At 45.8% G+C, this 23,220-nt stretch overlaps 1 protein-coding gene across 5 annotated transcripts in view; it reads right to left on the bottom strand.

The window, feature by feature from the left end:
- KCNQ2 (potassium voltage-gated channel subfamily Q member 2) overlaps positions 1–23,220 on the bottom strand; it is a 113,933-nt gene that overhangs the window by 36,455 nt on the left and 54,258 nt on the right. For 4 of the 5 annotated variants that reach the window (XM_065414277.1, XM_065414276.1, XM_065414278.1 and 1 more), the window contains exons 4-9: positions 22,572–22,747; positions 20,295–20,420; positions 14,422–14,532; positions 12,178–12,273; positions 9,504–9,598; positions 2,454–2,483 (exon numbers count right to left, since the gene is read on the bottom strand). In XM_065414277.1, coding sequence (XP_065270349.1) covers positions 2,454–2,483; positions 9,504–9,598; positions 12,178–12,273; positions 14,422–14,532; positions 20,295–20,420; positions 22,572–22,747 — 634 coding nt within the window. The remainder of the gene's footprint in view (positions 1–2,453; positions 2,484–9,503; positions 9,599–12,177; positions 12,274–14,421; positions 14,533–20,294; positions 20,421–22,571; positions 22,748–23,220) is intronic. The other variant, XM_065414279.1, reaches the window with a different exon arrangement.

Below are 23,220 nucleotides of genomic sequence, written 5' to 3'. Positions count from 1 at the left end.
TACAGTACTACACATAGCTCATGCTACCCAACACAGCAATGGTTAGAATTCCTGCTTCCTCCACAGGCTCCATTGGTTTGTACTTGTGGCTCCAGAGTGAATCGTCTCATCTCTCTCATTAAATTGACCGCCCTGCTCTTGTTGATGCATCACAAGAAACACAACACTAGCATCAGGCATTCCCTGCCACAGCAAAAGGGAGCACAAAATTACTGTTGCTGGGAGCACAAATATTCAAGCATAACAGAGCCAGGGCCGTAGGGTTCTCATGCCTCAAAGCCCGCCACAAAAAAAATACGATACCATCGCAAAACACAACACGGGGAAAACAGCTGGACAAGGGAGTGTGCGCACACACACACACACACAGAACCGATAGTCATTATTTCATAATGCAGCCCCAGGGAGTGAAAAAGACTGAGCAACAGAGCAATGAGAAGAAGTGGATGTCAGAGCTGGGTGGACAGCATGGTACTCTGAGAGGCCCAAGATGCTGCAAGTCCTGTCTCTGAGAGGAACCACACTTACAATGAACCCTCCTTTGCATTGTAGTTTTGTCTTTATGGGACAGAGAATGTTATACACAAAATTGATAATGAGGAACCCCGTCTTATAGCTTTTACTCACACAAGCAGTCCCATTGACTTCACTGGAATTACTCATGTTAGTAAGGCTTGCAGAACTGGGCCCTATGGGCCATATCTTTGTTGGCGTCAATAGAGCTATGCTGATTTATACCAGCTGAGGATCTGGCATTGTATGCATATGAATTTTGAATGCATATGAATTTTCAGCTGCAGTCCCTGATTTTTGCATGCCCATGTTTGCGTATGCAACTGATTCTGCTTGCAAAAATGCATAGACTCATTCTGCACTTAAATATGGGTACTCTGGGCACTGTTGTCAGGGTAGGCAAAAGTGCACACGCAAAGTTGAAGGCCAATTTGAGGCTGGCGGAAGTTTGGGCCCACTAACTTGCATAGGGTTTTCTTAGCTAAATTCCACTTAGTCTCTGCAAAATTGTTATGTACTGTAGCTACTGCGGCCTGATCCTTATTCCAATGAAGTCAATAGCCTAGGTGGCATTCAGGCCAGAACTAACCATGCAGTTGCTTTGTAATTGTAGAGTAGTAAGTCTGTACACAAATGGCTAAAATATAAAAATTGAGGTGAAGTATGTGTCCTGTAAAATAAACTATTTTCTGAAGTATGACTTTGTGGCTCTGACCTGAACAACTCTTCATAAATTTTCCAACTTCGGGAAGTTTGTAAATACCTTTATTTTATGGACTGCAAACAAGAGGCCAGTTTTTTATCTCCATTATACCAGCGTAAAGGCCTGATTTTCAAACCGAGCTTCCATTCTTTGCTGCAGTGAAGTATATCCACAACTCTGTACCTGCAGTTCATTGTTGCTTTTTTCCTGTAAATTCACTGCAGGGACAAAAACGTGACTGCAGTTCACTGTGGCTGTAAAACGTGCAACTGCAAAAACTGAGGCTGGGTTTGGAAAAACAGGCCTTCAATCAGATTGACATCAATGGAGTTGATGTGGATTTACACTGTCGTAACAGAGAACAGAATCAGGCCTGCAATTTTGAAATGCAAAGCAGCAAATAGGTGATCACTGTTCTCCTTCTTAAAATAAATATTTACTTTCCTTTGGGATTTCCTTCATGTATAACATATCCCTGTGATTAGAAAATCCACTTTTAGTAGCCACTGAGAAAATATCTATTCATAATAAATCTTTTACATGTATCTTATATAGATCCTTTCAACCTGAACGACCCCAAAAGGTTAGACTCACTGAATGAATTGTTTATTGCAAACAGTTCGCTCAGCTCTAGCTCTGACTCAGAGGGAAAAGCACCACCTACTGAATTGCCAACAACGCTCATAAACCTTGTTGAGGTTAAACTGCCCCTTCAAAAGCCAGCATGGGCTGTCAGGTAAGGTAAAAACGGTCATTTCGATTTAACATATCTTCATTGGTAGCTAGTGGCCACAGCTGCTACAACAAAGAGTGGATTGGGATAAGAGAGGGTTGGAGAGGAGAAAAAAGGGGTGAAGGAGAGGAAAAGTTGAGAGATGGAAGTAAGAAAAAAAGGATGGGAAAAGGGCAGAAAAGAACAGGGAGTTTTCTTGTTAACTGTCCTATGAATCTGAAGATGCTCATAACTTGAGCTAAGAAAACCAAGCTCATTGAGAAACCTCCTGTTCTCCTTCCTGACATTGCCACTTAGATGTACAGTTCCCCAACGCTTGTGCAAGCCATCAGCTAGACTGTTGATGAAGATGCATGGAATTGAGTGGGGAGGTTGATTTTGGAGCTTTTTAAAAAAAAAAAAACAACACGGGGTTTTGGTTGTATTACAGGCTTAGCATGTTACGGTCCCAGACGAGGAAGGAGTGACATAACACACGGTTTCAGATTCACATGCGCTTCATACCTGGAGGCACCATACGTTTGCGTTTGCGAGCTTTTCAAGTGTTTTCACCAAAGAAAACAAAAGGGGTCAGAGAAAGAAAAACAGCAAAAGGGGGGGAGGGAGGGAGAAAAGAAACAGAAGAAAGAAAATTAGCATGTGAGCTACCGGTATTTCAATGAGCAGGTGTACTGTGAACCAGGCTTACAGGTGGCTGGCAAACCTGAATTGACTCCGGCATTCCCAACCTCAGAAGGAATACAAATTGCTGCATATCTGCATCGCCTTCAATAACGGCTAGTGTAGGGTTTGCTCAGAAAGCAAAGGTGGGCAAAAGAGATTGAGGCAAAAATGTAGAAACCTCCAACCTTTTGCAGACATTCCCTGGGGGAATCGTTACACTCGGAGGTTCTGTCAGCAAAAAGCTGGGGCCTCTTCCTGGAATCACATGATCTCCTCACTCTGAAATTCTGACTAATGAGGGACCTCTCCAGAAGCATAGCTCCTGGGTTCAATGTGTCCAAGAATGAGGTTCAGAGGACCTACACTAATTCCATACCATAAGCATATCTCTAGCGGCCATTGATTTATACACAGGGAGAGCATTCCCATCAGGGATAATAATGTAGTCGAGAGCTGGGTATCGTTATAACTGGTGGTGATGGACACAGTCCTTTTAAACAAATCTGGTTACAAATGTACACAAAAGTTTCTGACGTCTGGGTGTATTAGTATGTACATGCATAAATGCCCATTACAATGTGCTTTTCGATGCAGATTCAATATCGGCATGTATCCATATGTTTCACACATTTTATTTATTTGAACTTTGGTACTGACATACTTTGAGTGTAAGGGTTCAATTTTAGATTTTCTAAGAGAATAAAATATCCTCCCAAAAGAAGTAGGCCTAACTCTACTGCAGTAGGTCAATGCAATGAGGTTCCGGAGAAATCTGATGTTCCCCCAAGGCATACGTAATAATTTTCCAGTATGAAACAATCCATTCTTTGTGGGAGCAACATCGAGAAGACATGTAAGCCCGTGTCACAGGGTTCCTGCTGACAGCTACTTCATGAGGAATAAGCAGTACAGTGTGAGCAAAAGATGAGTCAATGCCAACCTACCTGCTTTGTGCCAAGGTACGAGTCACCACAACTTACTTATCACGCGGAGGAAATACCCACTTCCCCATAACCACTTTCAAAACAGACTTATTCATCTGCTAGATTACAGCAGAGGTAACCCACGGCAGGGCTATCCTGGGTCATTTCAGGCCATGGGACATGCCATCAGTGACTTATATTGCTTATTTCATTCGCCAGTTTGAAATAACATATGAATTCCTTAGGGAAGTGGGTAGAAGAGGGCAGAATGGACACTGTGCCTCTGTGTGTGATGAAAGCTACAGCCAGAATATAAAGTTAACCCCCCTCCCTTTTTTTAAGGGGGGGGGGGAGAAACGATCTGTATTGAGCTTAGCCTGATGGATTCCAAGGCCTATTGACATGGGAGGTGATACATTACAGAGCGAACCCCATCCATTAAATCATTCCCTGTGGAAGGCTACTGATGTTTCTGTGCAGCAGCCAGGAGGATGTACCACATCGGATGAGTGACACCAGCACTCAGTGCTCAATTTGTAATGAAAGAGGTGCCAGGGCTCAAGCAATTTTGTTCACTTTAATAACTGACGTGGCAAGAGGTGCCGGGGCTATGAACTGCCCAGCCGAGAGGTGCCAGGGGGCTATGAACTGCCCAGCCAAGAGGTGCCGGGGCTATGAACTGCCCAGCCGAGAGGTGCCGGGGGGCTCTGAACTGCCCAGCCGAGAGGTGCCGGGGGGCTCTGAACTGCCCAGCCAAGAGGTGCCGGGGGGCTCTGAACTGCCCAGCCGAGAGGTGCCGGGGCTATGAACTGCCCAGCCTAGAGATGCTGGGGCTCAACCCTGGCACAAATGAAGCATTGCTGGCACTGTGTTTCCTCCAGCGTGTCGGGCACATTATGCAGCAGCACTTCGGTGGTTCATTTATATCATGGTAATTCTGGTTAAAACGCACACCTTTGCCTGTGTCAATTTAGCCGCTGTAATAAGAGGATCTTCAATGGTTTACAAACGTTTATTAATACTGCTGACACCCATCTGAGGCCAGGTTTATTATCCCCATTTACAGTCAGGGAGATTTTGTTATGAAGAGGTTACAGTAAGTGACTTTTCCAAGATCATACCACAAGCCAGTGATAGCGCTGAGACCAGAACTCTGTTGTCCTGGCTCCCAGTTCCATATCTATAACCTCCCGATCATACATACTCCCCTGGATATGGTGTTATATGAGACTTCATAGTCATGACAGTATTGCTACATTTAGAAACTGTAGTACAATAGAAACCTGTTAAGCATTAACAAGGTGCAAACCAAATCCCTAGACATGCAGACCTGCCATTTGGGGAAGTTCATCAGATCTTGTTACACATTCAGATCTGGCTCCAAACTATGTGGCTTAGGCCATATGTAACATATTGGCGGGACATGGTTTTCTTTTGACCTTTTGGGTGACATTCACTGTACCTGCACATAACACAATAATCAGGGTTTATGCAGGTGAAATTCGGTGGGAAAGGAAAGTGAATTGGAGACAAAATCTACCCTCCCCAACCCAGGGAAAATGCATTGGACTTCAGCCCTAGGGATACAATAATGGCCGTCATTTGTGAGGGGTGTGATGGCCAGTGAACCCACGTATTCAAATGTCCCCAACCCTTAGTCACCTCCAGCTCCACCCTATGGGCCAGCCTGTGCAGGACTAGTGGTGACACCTACTCCAGGGACCACAGCTCATGCAGTTGTCCCTCAAACGGTGCTTAATTGACTTGCATCAACCCCCCACCCCCACCCGCCATGAGTAACTCTCATCCTTGAGGGGTTTTTATTTAAGATGGCTCTACTCTTTCATAGGCTAAATTTCAATTCCATGCATCCAAAAGGTCTTCATTTAACTGACCAGATTAGCGTTCCACCTGAATTTCAGCTTTTGGGCCACGTGATGCAATGATTTTAACAGGTTAATTGCTTCAGCAAATAGCCATTGAAAAGGGTTTCACTGTATGTCCGGCTCTGTCCATAGGCTTATTCTTTCAAACAGCCTCCAGGCCTGATCCACAGCCCACCGAAATCAATGGCTGTGCTGCCACAGACCACAACGGACTTTGGATCAGATCCAATGCTCTCACCCTCGCTGAGAGCTGACTTCGGTAGGAATTATTTAACCTCAATTAAAGGCAAGGAGAAGGGAGGGGGAGACTCAATGAATGAGTGCAATGCTATTGGGAAACAGGTTTTTTAAATAAAACACTGAAGGTGGTTCATAAATGTCTTCAGCTGAAAGAAATAAACATAGGGAATGAATCCGGTTCAAAACTTGCTGACCATAATAGTAATGTGAGTTCCAGTGGTGTTTGAAAATGTATTAACAGACTGGCTGCAGGGTTTCTGATAGGCCCACCCACCCTAGGAAACATATTCGGATTGGCTGCTAGGATTCTAACACGTACCAATAATCAGGGAGAACAGAAACAGAACAGAAACAGATTTTTCTGCAGAAAAGGACCTAGACGAGAAGTTGGATATTAGTCAACAGTGTGCCCTTGTTGCCAAGAAGGCTAGCGGCATTTTGGGCTATATAAGTAGGGGCATTGCCAGCAGATCGAGGGACGTGATCATTCCCCTCTATTTGACATTGGTGAGGCCTCATCTGGAGTACTGTGTCCAGTTTTGGGCCCCACACTACAAGAAGGATGTGGAAAAATTGGAAAGAGTCCAGCGGAGGGCAACAAAAATGATTAGGGGGCTGGAGCACATGAGTTATGAGGAGAGGCTGAGGGAACTGGGATTGTTTAGTCTGTAGAAGAGAAGAATGAGGGGGGATTTGATAGCTGCTTTCAACTACCTGAAAGGGGGTTCCAAAGAGGATGGCTCTAGACTGTTCTCAGTGGTACCAGATGACAGAACAAGGAGTAATGGTCTCAAGTTGCAGAGGGGGAGGTTTACGTTGGATATTAGGAAAAGCTTTTTCACTAGGAGGGTGGTGAAGCATTCAACTACCTGAAAGGGGGTTCCAAAGAGGATGGATCTAGACTGTTCTCAGTGGTAGCAGATGACAGAACAAGGAGTAATGGTCTCAGGTTGCAGTGGGGGAGGTTTAGGTTGGATATTAGGAAAAACTTTTTCACTAGGAGGGTGGTGAAGCACTGGAATGGGTTACCTAGGGAGGTGGTGGAATCTCCTTCTGTAGAGGTTTTTAAGGTCAGGCTTGACAAAGACCTGGCTGGGATGATTTAGTTGGGGTTGGTCCTGCTTTTAGTTGGGGTTGGTCCTGAGCAGGGGGTTGGACTAGATGACCTCCTGAGGTCCCTTCCAACCCTGGTATTCTATGATTCCATTATATGATTCTAATAGTCAGCTCTACTGTCTGACAGTTCCTCCCTGGGGTAACAGACCTACCGTTCCAATACTGTACCATGCTATTCTCTAGTGGGGTAAATAAGAAATCCGTGGGCTGTCTCAATGCCCGACAATGAGAATGACAAGACAACGGCTGGCACCATCAATCAATTCCTACTGTGGAACTAACCCGGTTGATTCATTCAGAATCACAGACCGTCCTGTGTAGCTCCAGATAAGCACATTAAAATGACAGGGATGCACAATGCTGCCTGGCGATGCATTGCACGTTAAGCCTTGGATGTGTAAAATGACACTCATTTCTATTTTTGGCATCAAGGGAAATCCGTAACCGCCCCGACATCTTGGCATTGCCATATTGTGGAGCCTGCCTGTGGGGGCAGGGGAGCACAGTCTGTTTCGCCACATGCAGAGGACAGAGAGGGACTGCTGAAAAGGATCCTTATTTTTGTGAGCTTCTCTTCAGGGCATCATGCCTCATCCTGGGGATTTCCTAGGGAATTTCAGTGCATCTGCAAGTCCCACCCTGAAGGGAATGCCACTCTCCAGCTATCCCCACTCTAACTGGGGTCATTTAAGCTTCCAGTGCTGCCTTAGTATTAGCAAGAGGTCATTCCATTTAAACCATGACACGGATGCCGTTCAAATGTGGTGGCTGCCCTGTAGCCAAGCAAATCAGATTTATTTCTTGCAGCTCTTCAGTCTTTCCCAGTTGTGTGGAGCTGCTCGTGGTGGGAGGGAGGGGCAGTGCACCTGGAAATCTGAATTTTCCCCCTTTGGGACATGAGTTGCGGGGAGAGGGATCTGGCCCATGTGCTGCCTGGCCGTGGGTGCTGCTGGCTTTCTGGGGATTGAGGATCAGTGTATCAGCCGGGGGCTGCATAGAGGATGGCTGGTGGGTAGGTGCTGAGAGCTGTATGGGAAGTGACAGCGTCTGGGGATTGTGAGGAGAAGGATGGAGGCTGTTTGGAGGGTGAGTGGGGGGGTAGGGGAGAGGGCTGTGTGGGGACTGGCTGGTGGGTGAAGTGGGCTGGGCGCTGTGTGGGGTTCAGGCCTGGATTAGAGGTGAGGGCTGAGAGCTGTATGAGGAGCAGCTGGGGGGCTGACTGGGACAGATGGAGGCTGGGAGTTGCCTGGAGAGTGAGGGGGGTAGGTGGGGGCTGGCTGGGAGAGCATGGTGACCCTCCTTGAGCCCCTCCCCTTCAGTCCCTGCCGATTGCCACCTCCTCCTCCTGGATTCAGCAGGGGCAGCAGAGAGGCTGCCTGGATATCAGGCACCACAGCCCCTCCCAACTGCCAGGAGAAGCATCTGCAGCCCTGCCTGATGTGTATGGGGACCCAGATGGGCTGTGTGACAGCACAATGGCACTGCCAGGTGTATGTGTGAGTCACACAAGATGCTGGGCTCTTGGCAGCCCTAGATTGCCCCCTCCCCAGGATGAGCTGCAGGGGCAGTTCAGGCTGCAGGCAGAGCTGTGACATACTCAAGCAGTTTCTCCTATAGGTCTGATACCGGCAAAGCTGGGAGGTCAAACTTATCCGCAGGCCTCTGATAGGATGGGTCAAGCCTCAGGTCTTAAATAAGCTGTATACCCCCCTGGCGTAAAAGCTATGGAAGATGCCTGGGCATCCAAACCAGTTGTCTGGAAACAAACTTTTCTGCTGCTCTCCTCTTGAAGATGCAGGAGAACTCACTGGGGCTGGGGCAGTCTTGCCTACTGATCCGTCTGAGAGACGCTGTTATCCGACGTCACAAAGGCAAGCCTGGATTTTAGGCTGGGAGCCGTGTGTCCCTGAGGCCATGACCGTCAGAAAGTGTCCACTTGCAGGGAAGGCTACAGTGACTATTCTTTTCATCAACATCTACCTTGGGCTGCCATTTAGGATTTCCCTCCTATTGCAAGCAATTATCCGGTCTCGATATTTGAAGAGACACAGAAGGGGAGGCTTTGCCTCATTCAACCCCCCGGAGAGAGACGTGTGCTCTGTTTAATTTCTGACTGAGAACCATTACAATAAAAATCAACGTGGCTGCCCCAGGGCCTCATCCTCTCTTTACCCCACCAGCCTAGGTGGAATCAGAGGAGGCTGCCAGATCCTGTGAATGCCAATCACGACTCAAGGAAGCAGTAAACAAAGTGCTGCGCTGGGGCAGAATGTCAGGACCAGGCAAGGGATGGGAGCAGAAGTTTGCTGAAAGGCAGAAGAACCATTAGAATCCGGTTACAGCGACATGACAACGCAACTCAGAACTAAGATCTGCATGGCAAGGCAAAGGACGCATTTACCTACTTTCCAAGCCTGCTCTGGAGGAAGTCTTCACACTGCCGTAGCAACTGTCACAACACAATGCAACTACCAATGGATACAGAAAAATAAAGGTGAAAACAACAACACACACAAAAAAGAAAATTAATATCATGGACATTAAAATAAAGCAAAAAATAAATACCAAAAAAAAGCCAAAAAGAAACTTAAAATTACACCAGCTCTTGCAAGCTTTTCAAATCAAATTTTAAAAATGTATTTAATTAATATAAAAAACTAATGGGCTGGATGGAGTCATTGGCATCATGAAACAGGAACCTGTAAGAAGGGGTTTAAAGCAGGTACCTGTACATGGGAACGGTGACTGTCCGTTCATAGTACTGCCAGGTAGAGTGCAGGTCCGTTCGAGAGAGGTTGGTGGCATAGAACCTCCAAGCAGCCTGTGGAGGAGAAGGGAGCTGTACATGTGAGTGAAAAACAGCTATAATTGTCCTTCCCACCCCAACCCTCCAATCCACAGCAAGAGAAATATGATCAGCAGATTCATCAGAGGACCAGAGTGCTAGCCAGCTGCTAATGGAAGGGTTCTTCTGTTGATTCAGACCAGTATTTTTAAAAGAGATGACCAGACAATGAGCCTATGAAAATATACAGTAATGATTAGTACTGCTGCTCAGTAAACAGTTTAAAATTGTAGATGTATCCCTGGCTCATGGCACCCTCCTCTGAAAATGCTGCCCTCGCTTTGTGGCTGGTTGCGTTAAAAACAAAATAAAACAAACAAACAAGTCTTAGCTGGGGTTGTAAGCACCGGTTCTGAGTCAAGGGGAGCATCTCTGGAAATCTGACCCTTCAAGACTCTCAGAGAACACCATCCTGATAGTCAATATCCATTCAGCTGGGACACACATCAAAGTTTTCAAGTCAAAGGATTACATGGCTCACAAGTAGCTCAGTCTAGTAGCTGAAGAGCCTTTCTGCTTCCTAAACCCACCGAGTCAGTCTGACACAGATCCACTCTTTGAGTCTGATTCTGATCTTAAATTGGTGCATCTACATCGACTCCAACAGTGCTGCTACACCTGATTTATGAGAGTCTGACTGAGATCTGAATCAGACCCTCTGCCTTGAATCAGCAGCTCTCATTGGGTTCCTGTTCTGCTGGGTTTTATTTATAAAGAACAGGGTCTCTGTAGACTGGAAGACCTGACAGTCCATGGCTTTACTGCTGCAATAGCAGACTACTACTTAGATTACAATAGTGCCTTATGCACAGACATCTGTTTCCATCAAAAAATGCTTCCAACTGCAGCATCACATTCATAGACATTTTCTCTTTGCATAAAACCAATTTGGGGAAAACAGGCTGAATTAATGAATTGTTTGCATCGTGTATTAACTAAATCAGCTTGAATTTTGTCTTTTCTCCCCCCAGACTGGCTGACAGCACCTGCTGTCATCCTGTGGATGATTTCCTTGCATTTATTTTCAGGGCTGCTGTCTAGCACCTTTTGAGCTGCCTCAAAATGCCACCCTCCCTCCTCCTCCAGAGAGTCTCAAAGAATAATGAATTGGAAATGATTCGTCTGAGACAGTTTAATATAAAGGTTCCTTGCTTGAGTCCCAGATGTTGGTCCCTTGGGTTCATTTCCCACCTGTAATGTTCTTAAAACGTGTCACTTGCACTGTTTCATGCCTTAGCGGTATTCTTCAGCGCAAGAATAAAGGGTACGTCTACACTGCAAATCTCCCCCTCCCCCAGCACCAGCGAGGCACAGAGCCCAGGTCAACTGATTTGAGCTCACAAGGTTTGCACAACAGGGCTAACAATAGCAGTGTAGACGTTTGAGCTCAGGGTTGCCGAGTTTCAGAGCCCAGGCTCCAGCCCAAGCCACAACGTCTACACTGCTATTTTGAGCCCTGAGAGCCCCTCAGTTTATCCGAGTTCAGAGACTCGCTGCTGCGGGTCTATTTTCGCAGTGTAGATGGACCCTATGTGTCCATTCCTAGGAGGCTGGTTACAAGGGGTTAGGGTTTTTCCACAGCTCAAGGAAGTCCATGGGAAGACTCCCATCGATTTTGATGGGAATTAGGCAAGGCCCACAATGAAGAAGACCTTATAAGGAGAGGGAAGTGTACCTGAAACTCTACTTTGCACTAGGATGACTTTCAAATACTCTACCTAGAAACAGCATTTGTACCTGGAGGAGGCAAAGCGGCTTTTTTTTTTTACACTGGTCTTTCTACACTGAAGACGCAGGGCTAGACCATCAGCTGAGTTGAGGGTGGTGAAGAAGAGGTGGCTTTATGCCACCTTTCTGTTCCGCAATTCTGGACTGGCTGGGGGGCCAAAATGGCCCCATAGGGACCACTGCACCAGCTGAAGACCAGGCAGAGCTCTGGTCACTTCACCCCAGCCATGGCATGGTCCCTCCCCACCCCCTACGTGTAGGTGATGTGGAGCCTCTTTGCCAGCAGGAATCTTCGGCTGTCGCATTAGGGGAGGTTTCTGTCTGAGGCTGTGGAAAGCAGCCAGAGCAGGGACCGAGGACCTGGCCGGTCGAGTCAACTGTGGGTGAGGCCAGGAGTGGAATGAACGTGCCAGTCTCAGCTTAGCCCATAGCAGACACATATTCACTTCCCCCCGGGGCACGATTTCCAGGCTCCAGGAGGGCAGGTGGAGATGCAGTGACAGAGCTAGGTGGAGAGAACATGCACAGCACCTGCCTGCACTATGCCTTGTCTGGCAGCCCAGGAATCCCCTCAATTCTATGTGTGTAAAAAGATCTCCCTTAATTAAAGACAATCAATCAGAAGCAATTCTGCTAAAACGGTCCGGATAGACAGGCTCCTTTGTCAGTTCATTCCTAGCCAGGTATTGTTACCGATACCGAAATGTAACAGACAAAAAAACCATCCACCCTGGACAGTCATCTCTGCTGAGACAGAGCAGCTGCTGGCATCCGGGGAGTTCACGCAGCGCATCTCTGTCGTCAGGATTGGGGCACTGCTTGCTAACCTGAATCAGGCCCGCTGCAGGGTTTCGTCGCTTCTCAAAGTGCTTTTGCCGATGCTGTTCTTGAACCTTCAGGGCAAAGCCAGAACCTAAAATGCCCTGGAAGAAAGAAAGAACGAGACCATTTGGAGTAATCTATGCGTTAGCCTTGCTCTAAAAGGTTGTGTTTGTGATAGTCCTACCCTGACAGCTCGCTCTCTCCTCTGATTTGTTCTCTTCTCATTTTCTGTCCCATTGAGATCATCTTGTACTTCCCCTCTCCCTAAGCTAATAATTTCCACCCACTGTAAAATGCTATGACTGAGCGATATGGAGTCTGGGGGTAAATGTTTTACTTCTCTCAGGTGTTGCAATAAAGTGTAAGCTGTTCACCCAGTGCTGCAGTTCCATCAAGAAAAAAAGCAATTTTCTGCAATGAACTCCCAAACTTTTGCAAAAATGATTGTGATAGCTTAATAAAATCTCCCCAGTGGCCCAGGAGCGAGAAATGGCACTATCACTGGATTGTGACTATTTGGGGACAAAAACAAGGCCAATGGTTTCAGTTGCCCAAATATTTGTAAAAAGAACGAGGAGTACGTGTGGCACCTTAGAGACTAACAAATTTATTTGGGCATAAGCTTTCGTGGGCTAAAACCCACTTCATCGGATGCATGCAGTGGAAAATACAGTAGGAAGATATATATATACAGAGAACAGCGAAAAAATGGGTGTTGCCATACCAACTATAACGAGATTAATCAATTAAGGTGGGCTATTATCAGTAGGAGAAAAAAACCTTTTGCAGTGATAATCAGGATGACCTATTTCCAACAGCTGACAAGAAGATGTGAATAATAGTAGGGGGAAATTAGCATGGGGAAATAGTTTTTACTTTGTGTAATGACCCATCCACTCCCAGTCTTTATTCAAGCCTAATTTAATGGTGTTTATTTTGCAGCACACAAGCCAGAATTTTTATCCTGTCCTATAATTCCCATCATGCCCCTTATTTATTCATATCTAAGGAAGCCAGTGAGTGCATGCAGTATGAATATACAACTGTAGCTCTCTCGTGTTGTCCTCTATGTTGATTCAAAGGAGTATGTGTAGCCAGAATACAGAGTTGCATGGAACATATTACGCTATTGTTACTTGGCTGTTTTTTTCTGATCAGTTCCAGTCCACAGAGATGTAAGCGCAAATAGTCTTCAGTATTATGTGGTTGTTTTCATGTTCCTTGAAATGCCATGTTCGTGGCAGGAAACAAAAAACCAAAACACAGGACCAAACTTTCAAAAATGTGCAGCCCCCACAACTGGGACCAGGTTTTCAGGAGAGCTTGGCACATTTTTTTAAAAAACGTTCAGTTTGTGGGAGCTGAGAGTTTTTGGAAAGTCTGGCTCCAGTTATGGGTGCTGGGCACTTGAAAGGTAAACTGAAGGGCTTCAGTGTAACTAATGGGAAAGTGCTCACCAATGGGAAAGGGTTGCTCAGTCAAACCCTTTGTGTTTCTCTCTCATAAATAAGGATTAATTAAAAAAACTCTTTTCATGCATAAGCCTTGGAACAGATCCTTTGCTGCTAAACCAATGTGGCTACACTGATTTACACCAGCTCAGAATCCGGCCCTATGTATCTTATCTATGCAAAAGACAGAGATGTTCTAATCTTTTAGTTAAAAAGACTAAATCCTGAGAGGCACCAGGCAGACACAATGCTCACTGCAGTCCCTGGGCATCTCAGGGTCCTGCCCCTCTTAGTCAGTGTTGCCAACTCTCATGATTTTATCACAAGTCTCGCGACAGTTGATGTTTTTCCTTAAAACCCCAGCTCCTGGATTCATGTGATTATGTGATTATGTGATTTTATTTAAAACAAAAATAAGTTTGTCACCCTCATGATTGCAGAGAAAAGCTCAAAAATGTAAACCCTAAAAGTTAAAAAAACAGAAAGCAAATCCAAATAAATCCCAAAATGTATCCTCCCCTCCCCACCAATCTCATGACTCCATAGGGCAGCCTCAGGACCTTCTGGGGCATGACTCATGAATTTTGAACACTGGGTGCTGGCAGTACTGGGTTTTGGCCATTGAGCTGAAATCCTTTTGCTGCAGTAAGTAATTAAATGACTGCCAAGTTAACAACATCATCAAAAAAATTGGAGAGAGCCGTACAAGCAAGATGGCAGCCTCAGTGAATGTAAGTGGGACTGTCTAGAGAAAAGATTGTGTTCTGCTTTCACGGTAATGTTTGGGTGCTTACTTACAGCAGGGAGGGCAAAAAAGGAGACCCCGATGAGGGTGAAAGTTGCAGCCAGGAGACGCCCATTCCAGGTCTGTGGATACTTGTCCCCATAGCCGATGGTGGTGAGTGTAATCTGAGGAAAGAGAGAGTCAAAGCCTGTTCACTCCAGTGCCTTTTGGCTGGCCCCGTATTGAAAACTGAAACAACAGCTGAATGCAATTCTCTCTTCTGCATAATCTCCCCCTTCCCTGGTTATTCTTATGCCAGCTCCCAGGATTCTATCCTGCAGGGTACTTCACTGGCCTATTCATCACTGTGGCGATTTCTACAGAAATACATATGTACAGAGAGGTGTGGGAGCCCCATAGAGAAGTTTACAGGATCTTTTATGTTCTCTAGAGCGATGGAGCCACATTGCGGAGTACTTACAGAGGCAGTGCAAAGTTCCTCTGCTTGCTATATCTGTGCACAATGGAAACTGGTTTACAGAATTGAAAAACTGGTTGAAAGAATTGGGTCTGTTTAGTCTAGAGAACAGAAGGCTCAGTGGGGACATAAGTCTTCAAATATGTAAAAAAGGACAGTGATCAATTGTTCTCCAGGTCCGTCCAGGGTAGGACAAGAAGTAATCAGCTTTACAGCCAGGGAGACTTAGGTTAGATATTAGGAAAAACTTTCTAACTATAAGCTCTGGGTTAGGTTACCTGGCTGGTGGCAGAATCCCCACCCCTGGAGTGGTTAAGAACAGGTTAGACATATATCTGTCAGGGATGATCTAGGTATATGTAATCCTGCCTCAGTGTGTGTGCTGGACCCCATGGCCCCTCAAGGCTCCCTTCCAGCCCGGCATTTCTACGATTCACTCACAGCAGTGTCACAAATTCTTTCTTTCTTGTGCCTACGTATCTGCCCTTAGCACAATGGCTGCTCCCAGCAGCAGCCACCTACAATCAACAACGTACTGCCACAGACACTCCGCCTACAGGGGGGAACCGCATCTTGCCAAGGCAACTTCAGAGGTGTTCTAGCCATCTGCCTCCGCATCCCCATCACCCAAGTATCTTGGGTCCTCCCAAAGATCTGTGGATGTATCCTCAGGCACCCCATGTATTGCTATCCCCATTTCACAGTGGGGGAAGCTGAGATTTAACCCTTCCTTGGTGCCACTACCAGGACGCAGTTTGTATCTCTCCTACTATGGGGCTGCCCTACTGCCATTAGCCGGGCACACATCTCCCAGGCACACGATCACCCCAGCCATGCCTCCTCGCATCCCGCTCTCTCCCTTCATTCTCTGGACCATCCCAGCTCGTCCCAGACCACCTCTGCAGTAGGAGGGAGGGGTTCCACAGAGGTGCTGCGGAGTTTACACCAGTCCTAGGGCCCCTTTCTACCAGCTTATCTTGCCTACGTTCACCCAGGGAATCTGTGGCAGAGCTAGGCACTGAACCCAGAGCCTCTGATTGCCAGTCCAGTGCGAAAACCACCAGGCCATCCTTCCTGCATGCTGTGCGGAGGGATACGAGCTTTTACTTCCGTCCCTCAGAATGGGCAGCTTTTCTCATTAAACAGGCGTATACTCATCACTGCCTTCTGGGGAGAAGGCGTCTGCGCTTTAGTCCAAAGCATCCATGTAGGAGATGGAATGGCTCCTTCAGGACTGAGAACAATAACCCAGTATTCCCCAAACTCACATCAAGCATTTCAGCTGTGGATCTTTCAAATGAGGCACAGTTATTTCCATGCATAAAGGTCTGAAACTGTTTATTCCTAATCTTTCCAAAAGTGCCTATTAACTGGTTTCCCTTCCAATTTCAAAACAGCACAGTACCCTGAAGGTATGAATTACTGCTGCTTAATACAGCCTGATTCACGACTGTGAATATATTACTGATTATATTGCTATAATATTCCAAGCAGGGGTTGGGATATTGGCATGTATGTGTGTTGTGGGAGATTTGCAAAGATACCCTTGAACTCCAGAATGCAGGAGAAGAGACCGGTATAGCTTTACTGCCAAGATTCTGCTGGCAAAGGATGGAGAAACTTAGGCTTGTAGCCTCCAGCAATGGAAAGTCCACCCAGAGCAGGGTCACAGCGGGCTACAACCCTGCTTCCCCAGGTGGTCCAGCACAGCCCACAAAGTGGGTGGAGCAAGCCAGGATGGGGTGAGGCAGGCAGGGATGCGGTGAAATCAGAACATCTTCCAGGCAGCCTCTGTAAGCAGCACTATGTATTCCTCTCCAGAATTGAAACTGCCCCTCCTCTTCAACTGCTTCGGGTACAGCTGCCTCTGAAGGTTCAAACTGCACCCCAGCCCTGCACCTATGGGGTTAATTAAACCTACTGCACATTAACTTAAAACAAACTCATTTTTATATGAAGAAAAATATAATCAGTGGCTTTCCCTGAAGCATTTTATAGACATAAGCCCTATAAACTCTTTCCATTAGATGCCATTTAGACAAAATATTTAGCAAAAAGCATCTTAATGATTGTTCTATATTGAAACACATCTTGGAAACAGTTTTATTCTATATTCACTGAGATGTTACTACACAGATTTCAGGAGGGAGTTATCTAGGCCGGAGCCACTAAGTGCAGATCCAGAAAAGGAGCCAAACATTCCCAAAATATGGGGGGTGCTTGCATTTGGAGTTTGAATTCAGACCTACCTCTTTGTTGTTATTTATTTGTACTGAAGTAGTGCCTACAGGTCAGATCCCATTGTGCTAGGCACTGTATAAATATACAACAAAGAGACAGCCCCCTGCCCTGAAGAAAGAACTCACAATCTAAGGAATATGTGATCAATCACTCCTCCATTAAAGAAAGTGTTGCTACAGACATAAAAACAAATACAATCCTGTAAGGAAGGATTGAACTTAGATACAAACTCGTCTTAGGTAGTTCTTCTGCACTGTCAGTTCCAGGGCCACTGATCAGTATTTCAGGACCACGGTCAGTGACCAGAACAGTGGAAGGTCAGATTTGTTCTTCCCCAGAGACAGGTCTAATTTGCAAAATTTGGAACTTTGGTGAAATCCTGACCGCACCGACGTCAACGACAAAACTCCTATTGATTTCTATGAGGCTAGCAGATCACCCCTGAATTTCAAACCCCCTGTGGCCGTCTGCTCCCTGACTTCCAGCAATCAGGGAGTTAAATCTTTATTTAGACCTCACACAAAGTGAAATATTGAAGCAGGGTTGGGAGTGATGGCTCTATAAAGCTCTCAGAGGAATACCAGAAGCTGTATGAGTGGTTATTTGATAGTACAACTGTTCCAAATTTTCAATGGAAATTTTCATTGCAATTTTGAATATCAATGAAAAAAAACCTATGGGAAAAATATTCAATGAAGTGTTTGCAATATTTTCCCCATATTTGAGCAGCTCCGTTTGACAGATAAAAAGAATAGCTCCAAGTCTAGTTGTCTTGGAGGGGAGGGAAGGGTAGTAAACTTGGCTTTGAATTTTTCTCATTGTTTGTTTTCTAGTTACTTCAAACCACGCTTTGTTTTCCTAACTGTAACCAATGTGCTTGAAAACCTTGATGGGCAATTTACTAACAACAGTCTTCCCATTGTTGAATCAGCTGATTCCTCCCAAAGCTTGGAGCTGTTAAGATCTCGGATTTTGGTTGGGGGCCCATCTGTAGGTTTTAACAAGCTTTGTCTTGAAGCCGAGACTGGTTTCCAGAAGTGTTGGAGCAGGAGAACAATAGACAAAGTAGATTAGAACCTCGTTAATTCTCCCTTTGTTAATCTGCTAATCCAATAATTCACACACTCACACACACAAAGAAAAAACAACAGCAGTGTCCTCTCTGCACTTGTCAGCAAAGATTTAATAGCACAGTGACTTCACGACTGAAAGCATTCTATTACTAAGAGCTCATTACTTTTTACAAAATATGCTCCAGTGCATTTAACAGCACATTATGATGTATTATTATGAATAATTAAAAGCAAATAGCACTTGTCAAAATACATGATCAAAATGCATTTAGTAATTCAGTATCTCTGTTAGATATGGCTCAACTGTTCTGGTGCAACTAAGTCCATGGTAAGAGATGATATTGAGTTGTAATATCCCAGTGGGAGGTCCTGGAAGCATTGTGCCTCTGATATTCCTAGTGACCCCACAGAGCACAAGTGCTGTTCCAACCTTGAAAGCCATGGTCCGGACTCCTTTGAAAAGACTGGTATGAGGAGCATTTCCTCCAGGAAGCCTAGGAGATGTTCGCCAACTAACACCGACTTGGGCTGAAGCACATTTAAGGATTGAGGCTATTTAGTACTTGCTAAGTAAATATTTTGGTTGATTGTGTGCTTTATCCCTTCCCTCCAGCCCTTTGGAAGAAGCCTATTGTCTTAAGCAGTCAACTGTTCAGCGCTGGAGCTTGGGTGGGATTCTCCAAAATGCTGAAGCCCAATGCGACTTGTGTGGCTAAGTTACTTAGACCTTGTCTACACTTGTAGGGTACATGTGGCTACATGCTGCAGCATGGGGGCTGGAACAATGTGTATCGTGGGGGTTCCGAGAGCCATTGAACCAAACTGTAAACCCTGTATATGATGGAAACCCCTTCAAACGAGAGGGTGAGGCAGCACCCTCAGCACCCCTAGTTCCAGCGCCTATGCGCTGCAGTGAAAAGCAAGATGCGTCCCCACTGTCTGCGGTGTGTTGCAATACGCAGCAGTGAAAGGCTCCGGCAGAGGGGAGCCTGTCTCTGCTTCCAGAGTCTTTCACTGAGACGGGGAAAGGAGCCAGGAGGCAGCGGGATGCTGCAATGCTAAAAATAGCAGTTTAGATGGGGCGAGCACTGCCTAGGCCTGCAGAGAGCCATGTAGGGTATATACCCGAGGGTTCAGGCACATAGGGCACTCAACTCGCCTAAGAAGTGCCTCACCATCTACCCGGCCATTTATACCCATGCTAGTTGGGCATGCAGTGTCTGTACACTACACACCACCGTAAGTGTAGACCTGCCCTTAGGCACCTTTGAAAATCCCATTCTTTGTCTATGGTCAATATCTAGCACTGTTTGGACGCCAGCGGACTAACAACAGCAGAACGTGCCTCAGACAGCTCTTGAACTCCCAGCGTTTAAAGACTACGGTTGGGTCCAACTTGTCTGAGGCTTAAATTGGAAGGCCAGTGAACTCCTCCTCCACCTTATGTGCCTGCATAAGCGCAGAGCTCACTCTGGTCCACATGGTTTGTTGCTTATTCACTAGGAGTCTACTCCAAAGCCCATTGAAGCCAATGGGAATCTTTCCATTGGCCAAATTCCATCCCCAAGCGGAGTCCCCCAGTCATTAGCATGAATTAATTAGGTTCTGCTGAACTGCTCTCATTGCAGAAGACCAATGCTCATGGTGCTAAGCTTCCTTGAACCCTACATGACTGATGTCCAAGATCAACCCAGCTCTCTCCAGACACACACCTACATGGTGACATCTCCGAGGTGCTCACGTGGGGGGAGCTGCTGAGTGGCACTTCCTATAGCCCAAGCTTCAAACTACCATGGTTCACCTCCCGCCTGCAGAGCTGAACACAGCTCCCTTCAGAACCTCATTAAAACAGTCACCTTTTGGCCAGCTGGTGCCAAAGTTGCAATGGCCAGACTGTCCTTCCCTAGTCCTGGGAGCAGAGGGTGCCTCTCCTGTAGCTGTCCATGATCTGGCTAACTCAAGGAATGAAATAGTGTAGCATTCTCTAAGGGGAATATTTGTAAAAAGTACTTAACTGAGTAGCCGGAAACCGTTTAATAATAATGCTAGCTAAACACACATCAGTCAACTCCTCACATAAGTGATAGAGGATGGGAGGGTTAATGGCCATTTCATTTTAATAGCCGGCAGCTGCTGTTTTGTGGAAATTACTCACCAGGCCCCACCAGAGTGCATCTGCGTATGTATCAAAGTGCTCATTTTCTCCTTTCTCGGCCAAGTACACCAGGAAAGAGGCCAGAATGAGGCACAGGAAGCCAATATACCAGGCAGTAATCAGCTCCTGCAAGATAGTTAAGGAACAGAATAGAATAATGTGTTTTCATACGATGCATTTCATACTCGGGGTATCCCCGAATGCAGAGCTGGGGTTCAAATCTCAACTTTCCCAAAGTTTGTGGGTGTTCAGCTCTGGGGTTTGGTTTCAAGATTATTAGTAGTAGTAGTATTACAGTAGTGTTCAGACACTCCAAATGGGCAGGGCCCCATTGTGCTAGGAGTAGTATATACACAAAAAGTAGAGATAGTCCCTGCCCTGAAGCACTGACCATCGGAATAGATAAGACAAGGTGGGAGACAAGAAGTATTATTATCCCCTTTTTAAAGATGAGGAACTGAGACAGAGAGACAGATCCCAAAGGTATTTAGGTACCTAACTCCAATTGATAAGTACCTTTGAGGATCCAGGCCAGAGAGACTTGCCCGAGGTCACATGGAGAGTCTGTGTTAGAGTTGAGAACTGAACCTAGATCTCCTGGGTCCCAGTCCAGTGGTCTAAGCACTTCGGTCTCATGATGGAGACCACCTACAAAGTTTGAATATGAATCTGGATCTTATCCCCAAATTTCAGGGGTGTTTGGACCCCAGGATTTTAGCCTGGGCTTACCTTTGCTAGAAACTTTATAATAGTGAATTATATACTGAACTGGTAAGATCATGCCTGCTAGGCAGCTGGAGCAGACATTTTAAGCTGAGCAGCAGTTGCCACATAACCTTATTGGAACTTTCATTATTTCCTACTTGTTTAGGAAAAACACCACTACTTGGATAACCATCAGTGTCTGACACAAGAGAGCTTGGTCTAACGAAAGCTGCATAAACAATGGCAATTTTGATTTGTATGGTCTTGGCTTTAGTTCACATAGCTTCGTGTGCACGTTTTCTTTGGTTTGGATTTGGGTGGGGTTGCTAACCCTGGAGTTTTGTGTAAAGGTTCACACCCAAGTGAAGCAAATGCACTGGGAAACATCAAGCTTCATTCACCAAAAATTGCACAGATTGGCTTTAAATCTTCTAATGGAACCTGGAGGAAGTTTGTAACACATCGGGAAACTGCTAGGTATTATATTGTATCTGGTTTCCTTGGAAACACTTTGCACAGCTCTAGGTTTAATATTTCACCTGACGGCAAAGCATCTAATGGTGCAGAAACAGAGGATACCACCTCATTTCCCTCTCTTATTTTTCCACTAAAGTAATACAATATGAGAATGATAATATACTTGATCCACACCTAAGGAAAAGGTTTCAATAACCAAAGTTGCTAAATCAAATATTGAGGTATCTCTTCATCACATTAAACTGCAGATGCAATAGGATGATTCATGCTTTCCCATTTCCCCAGCCTCAGAACCACAAAATGATTCTTTAAGAGTCCTTATTAGTTTGTTGAGACCCACTATATCCACATTTCTGCAAACTGCAGAAGAAAGGTCACATTAACTACATAGGAAAGTATGGCAGAGGTAAATTATGCATCTTTAAACTGTCACATTCTTGGACAAAGCTAATACAAGAGCAGCTGAAGGAAACCTGGTAGACTGTAGTTTTCTGGGATTTTTTACTAAGCTTTTGATAAATTTACTAAGGCTTTTAAAGAAAAACAACAAATAAACCTCAAGATAAGGGACAAAATATTGTCATAGATTAAGTGATAGGAAACAAAATGTTGTTGTGAATGAATGCTCCTCAAACTGCTGAAAGGTGAATCATTGAATACACTAGGGATCAATTCTGGGCCTGGGACTAGTTAAAACATTCATTAACGATTAGGAGGAGGACATGGTCGAGATGGTGGTATCTGCAAATGGATGACCCCAAGGGGTAATTTTCAGACATGCAGCCTCTCTGAAATACATGCTTTATATAAAGCATTCGAAACATCATCAGCATTTAATCACATATATATTGGCTGCTGCCAGATGCAGTTTAACCAGCCTCCCAGCTCCTTCATGGCTGTGGGTTTGTGCAGGCTAATTACTAACCCACATTGTTTCTGAAAATAGCCACTGGAGCCACCTGCAAGGTACTTCCCACAAATGATAATCACACAGGCATCAAAATATTAGGAGTTGGGGGGGGAACCAAAGTAGTGTTCATTGTGGGGGAAAACGTGTAATGAGCTGATCGGTCCAGTTGTCCAGGTCTCACTCACCTTGCTGTGGGCATAGACCACAGACCCCAGCAGCTTCCAGGTGCCGCCTCTACGGTCCATTCGTATCATGCGCAATATCTGCAGGAACCGCAAACTCCTGAGAGCCGAGGTGGCAAAGACATTCCCTTGGGATCCCGCTGCCAGAACGGCGATGGAGGCAATCAGCACCATGATGTCTGCAAGGAAGCAGGGCATAAGAGGAAGGATTTCATGGCCTTCACACACCAACCATCACCTCCCCCGGATGGGCTTTTACAAACTGACTCCTCCATCTTTCCTACCTCTGTGGGTGATGAGACGTCAGGCTGGCACTACTCTAGGGTGAGCCCTCGCCTTTGGTCCGGAAAGGACCCCTCACACATCACCTCTGTTCTCACCTTCCCTTATTAGCTGGAGTCAGTTTGGTGGAAAGAAATAAAACAGTTTTGGTGCCATCAGCCAGGGTCGGTGGTGACTCTGCTACTGACTGACCATGCCAGTTGAGTGATGGATGCTTCTTCCTCAGGCTAAACCCTACAACAGCAACTTTTATCCACCCAGGCCCCCGAGTCTCAGATACCCCACTTCACTGCTCAGTGCTGGGCAGCCGCGTCCCCCAGCTGGCCTCCTGAACACCTCTCCCTCTTCCACGGCTTTCCTATCCTGGTAT

The sequence above is a fragment of the Emys orbicularis genome, chromosome 12, assembly GCF_028017835.1.
Source record: "Emys orbicularis isolate rEmyOrb1 chromosome 12, rEmyOrb1.hap1, whole genome shotgun sequence".
Classification (NCBI taxonomy): Eukaryota; Metazoa; Chordata; order Testudines; family Emydidae; genus Emys; species Emys orbicularis.
Note: the sequence above shows the minus strand (reverse complement) of the source record. Positions and strands in the feature narration are given on the sequence as shown.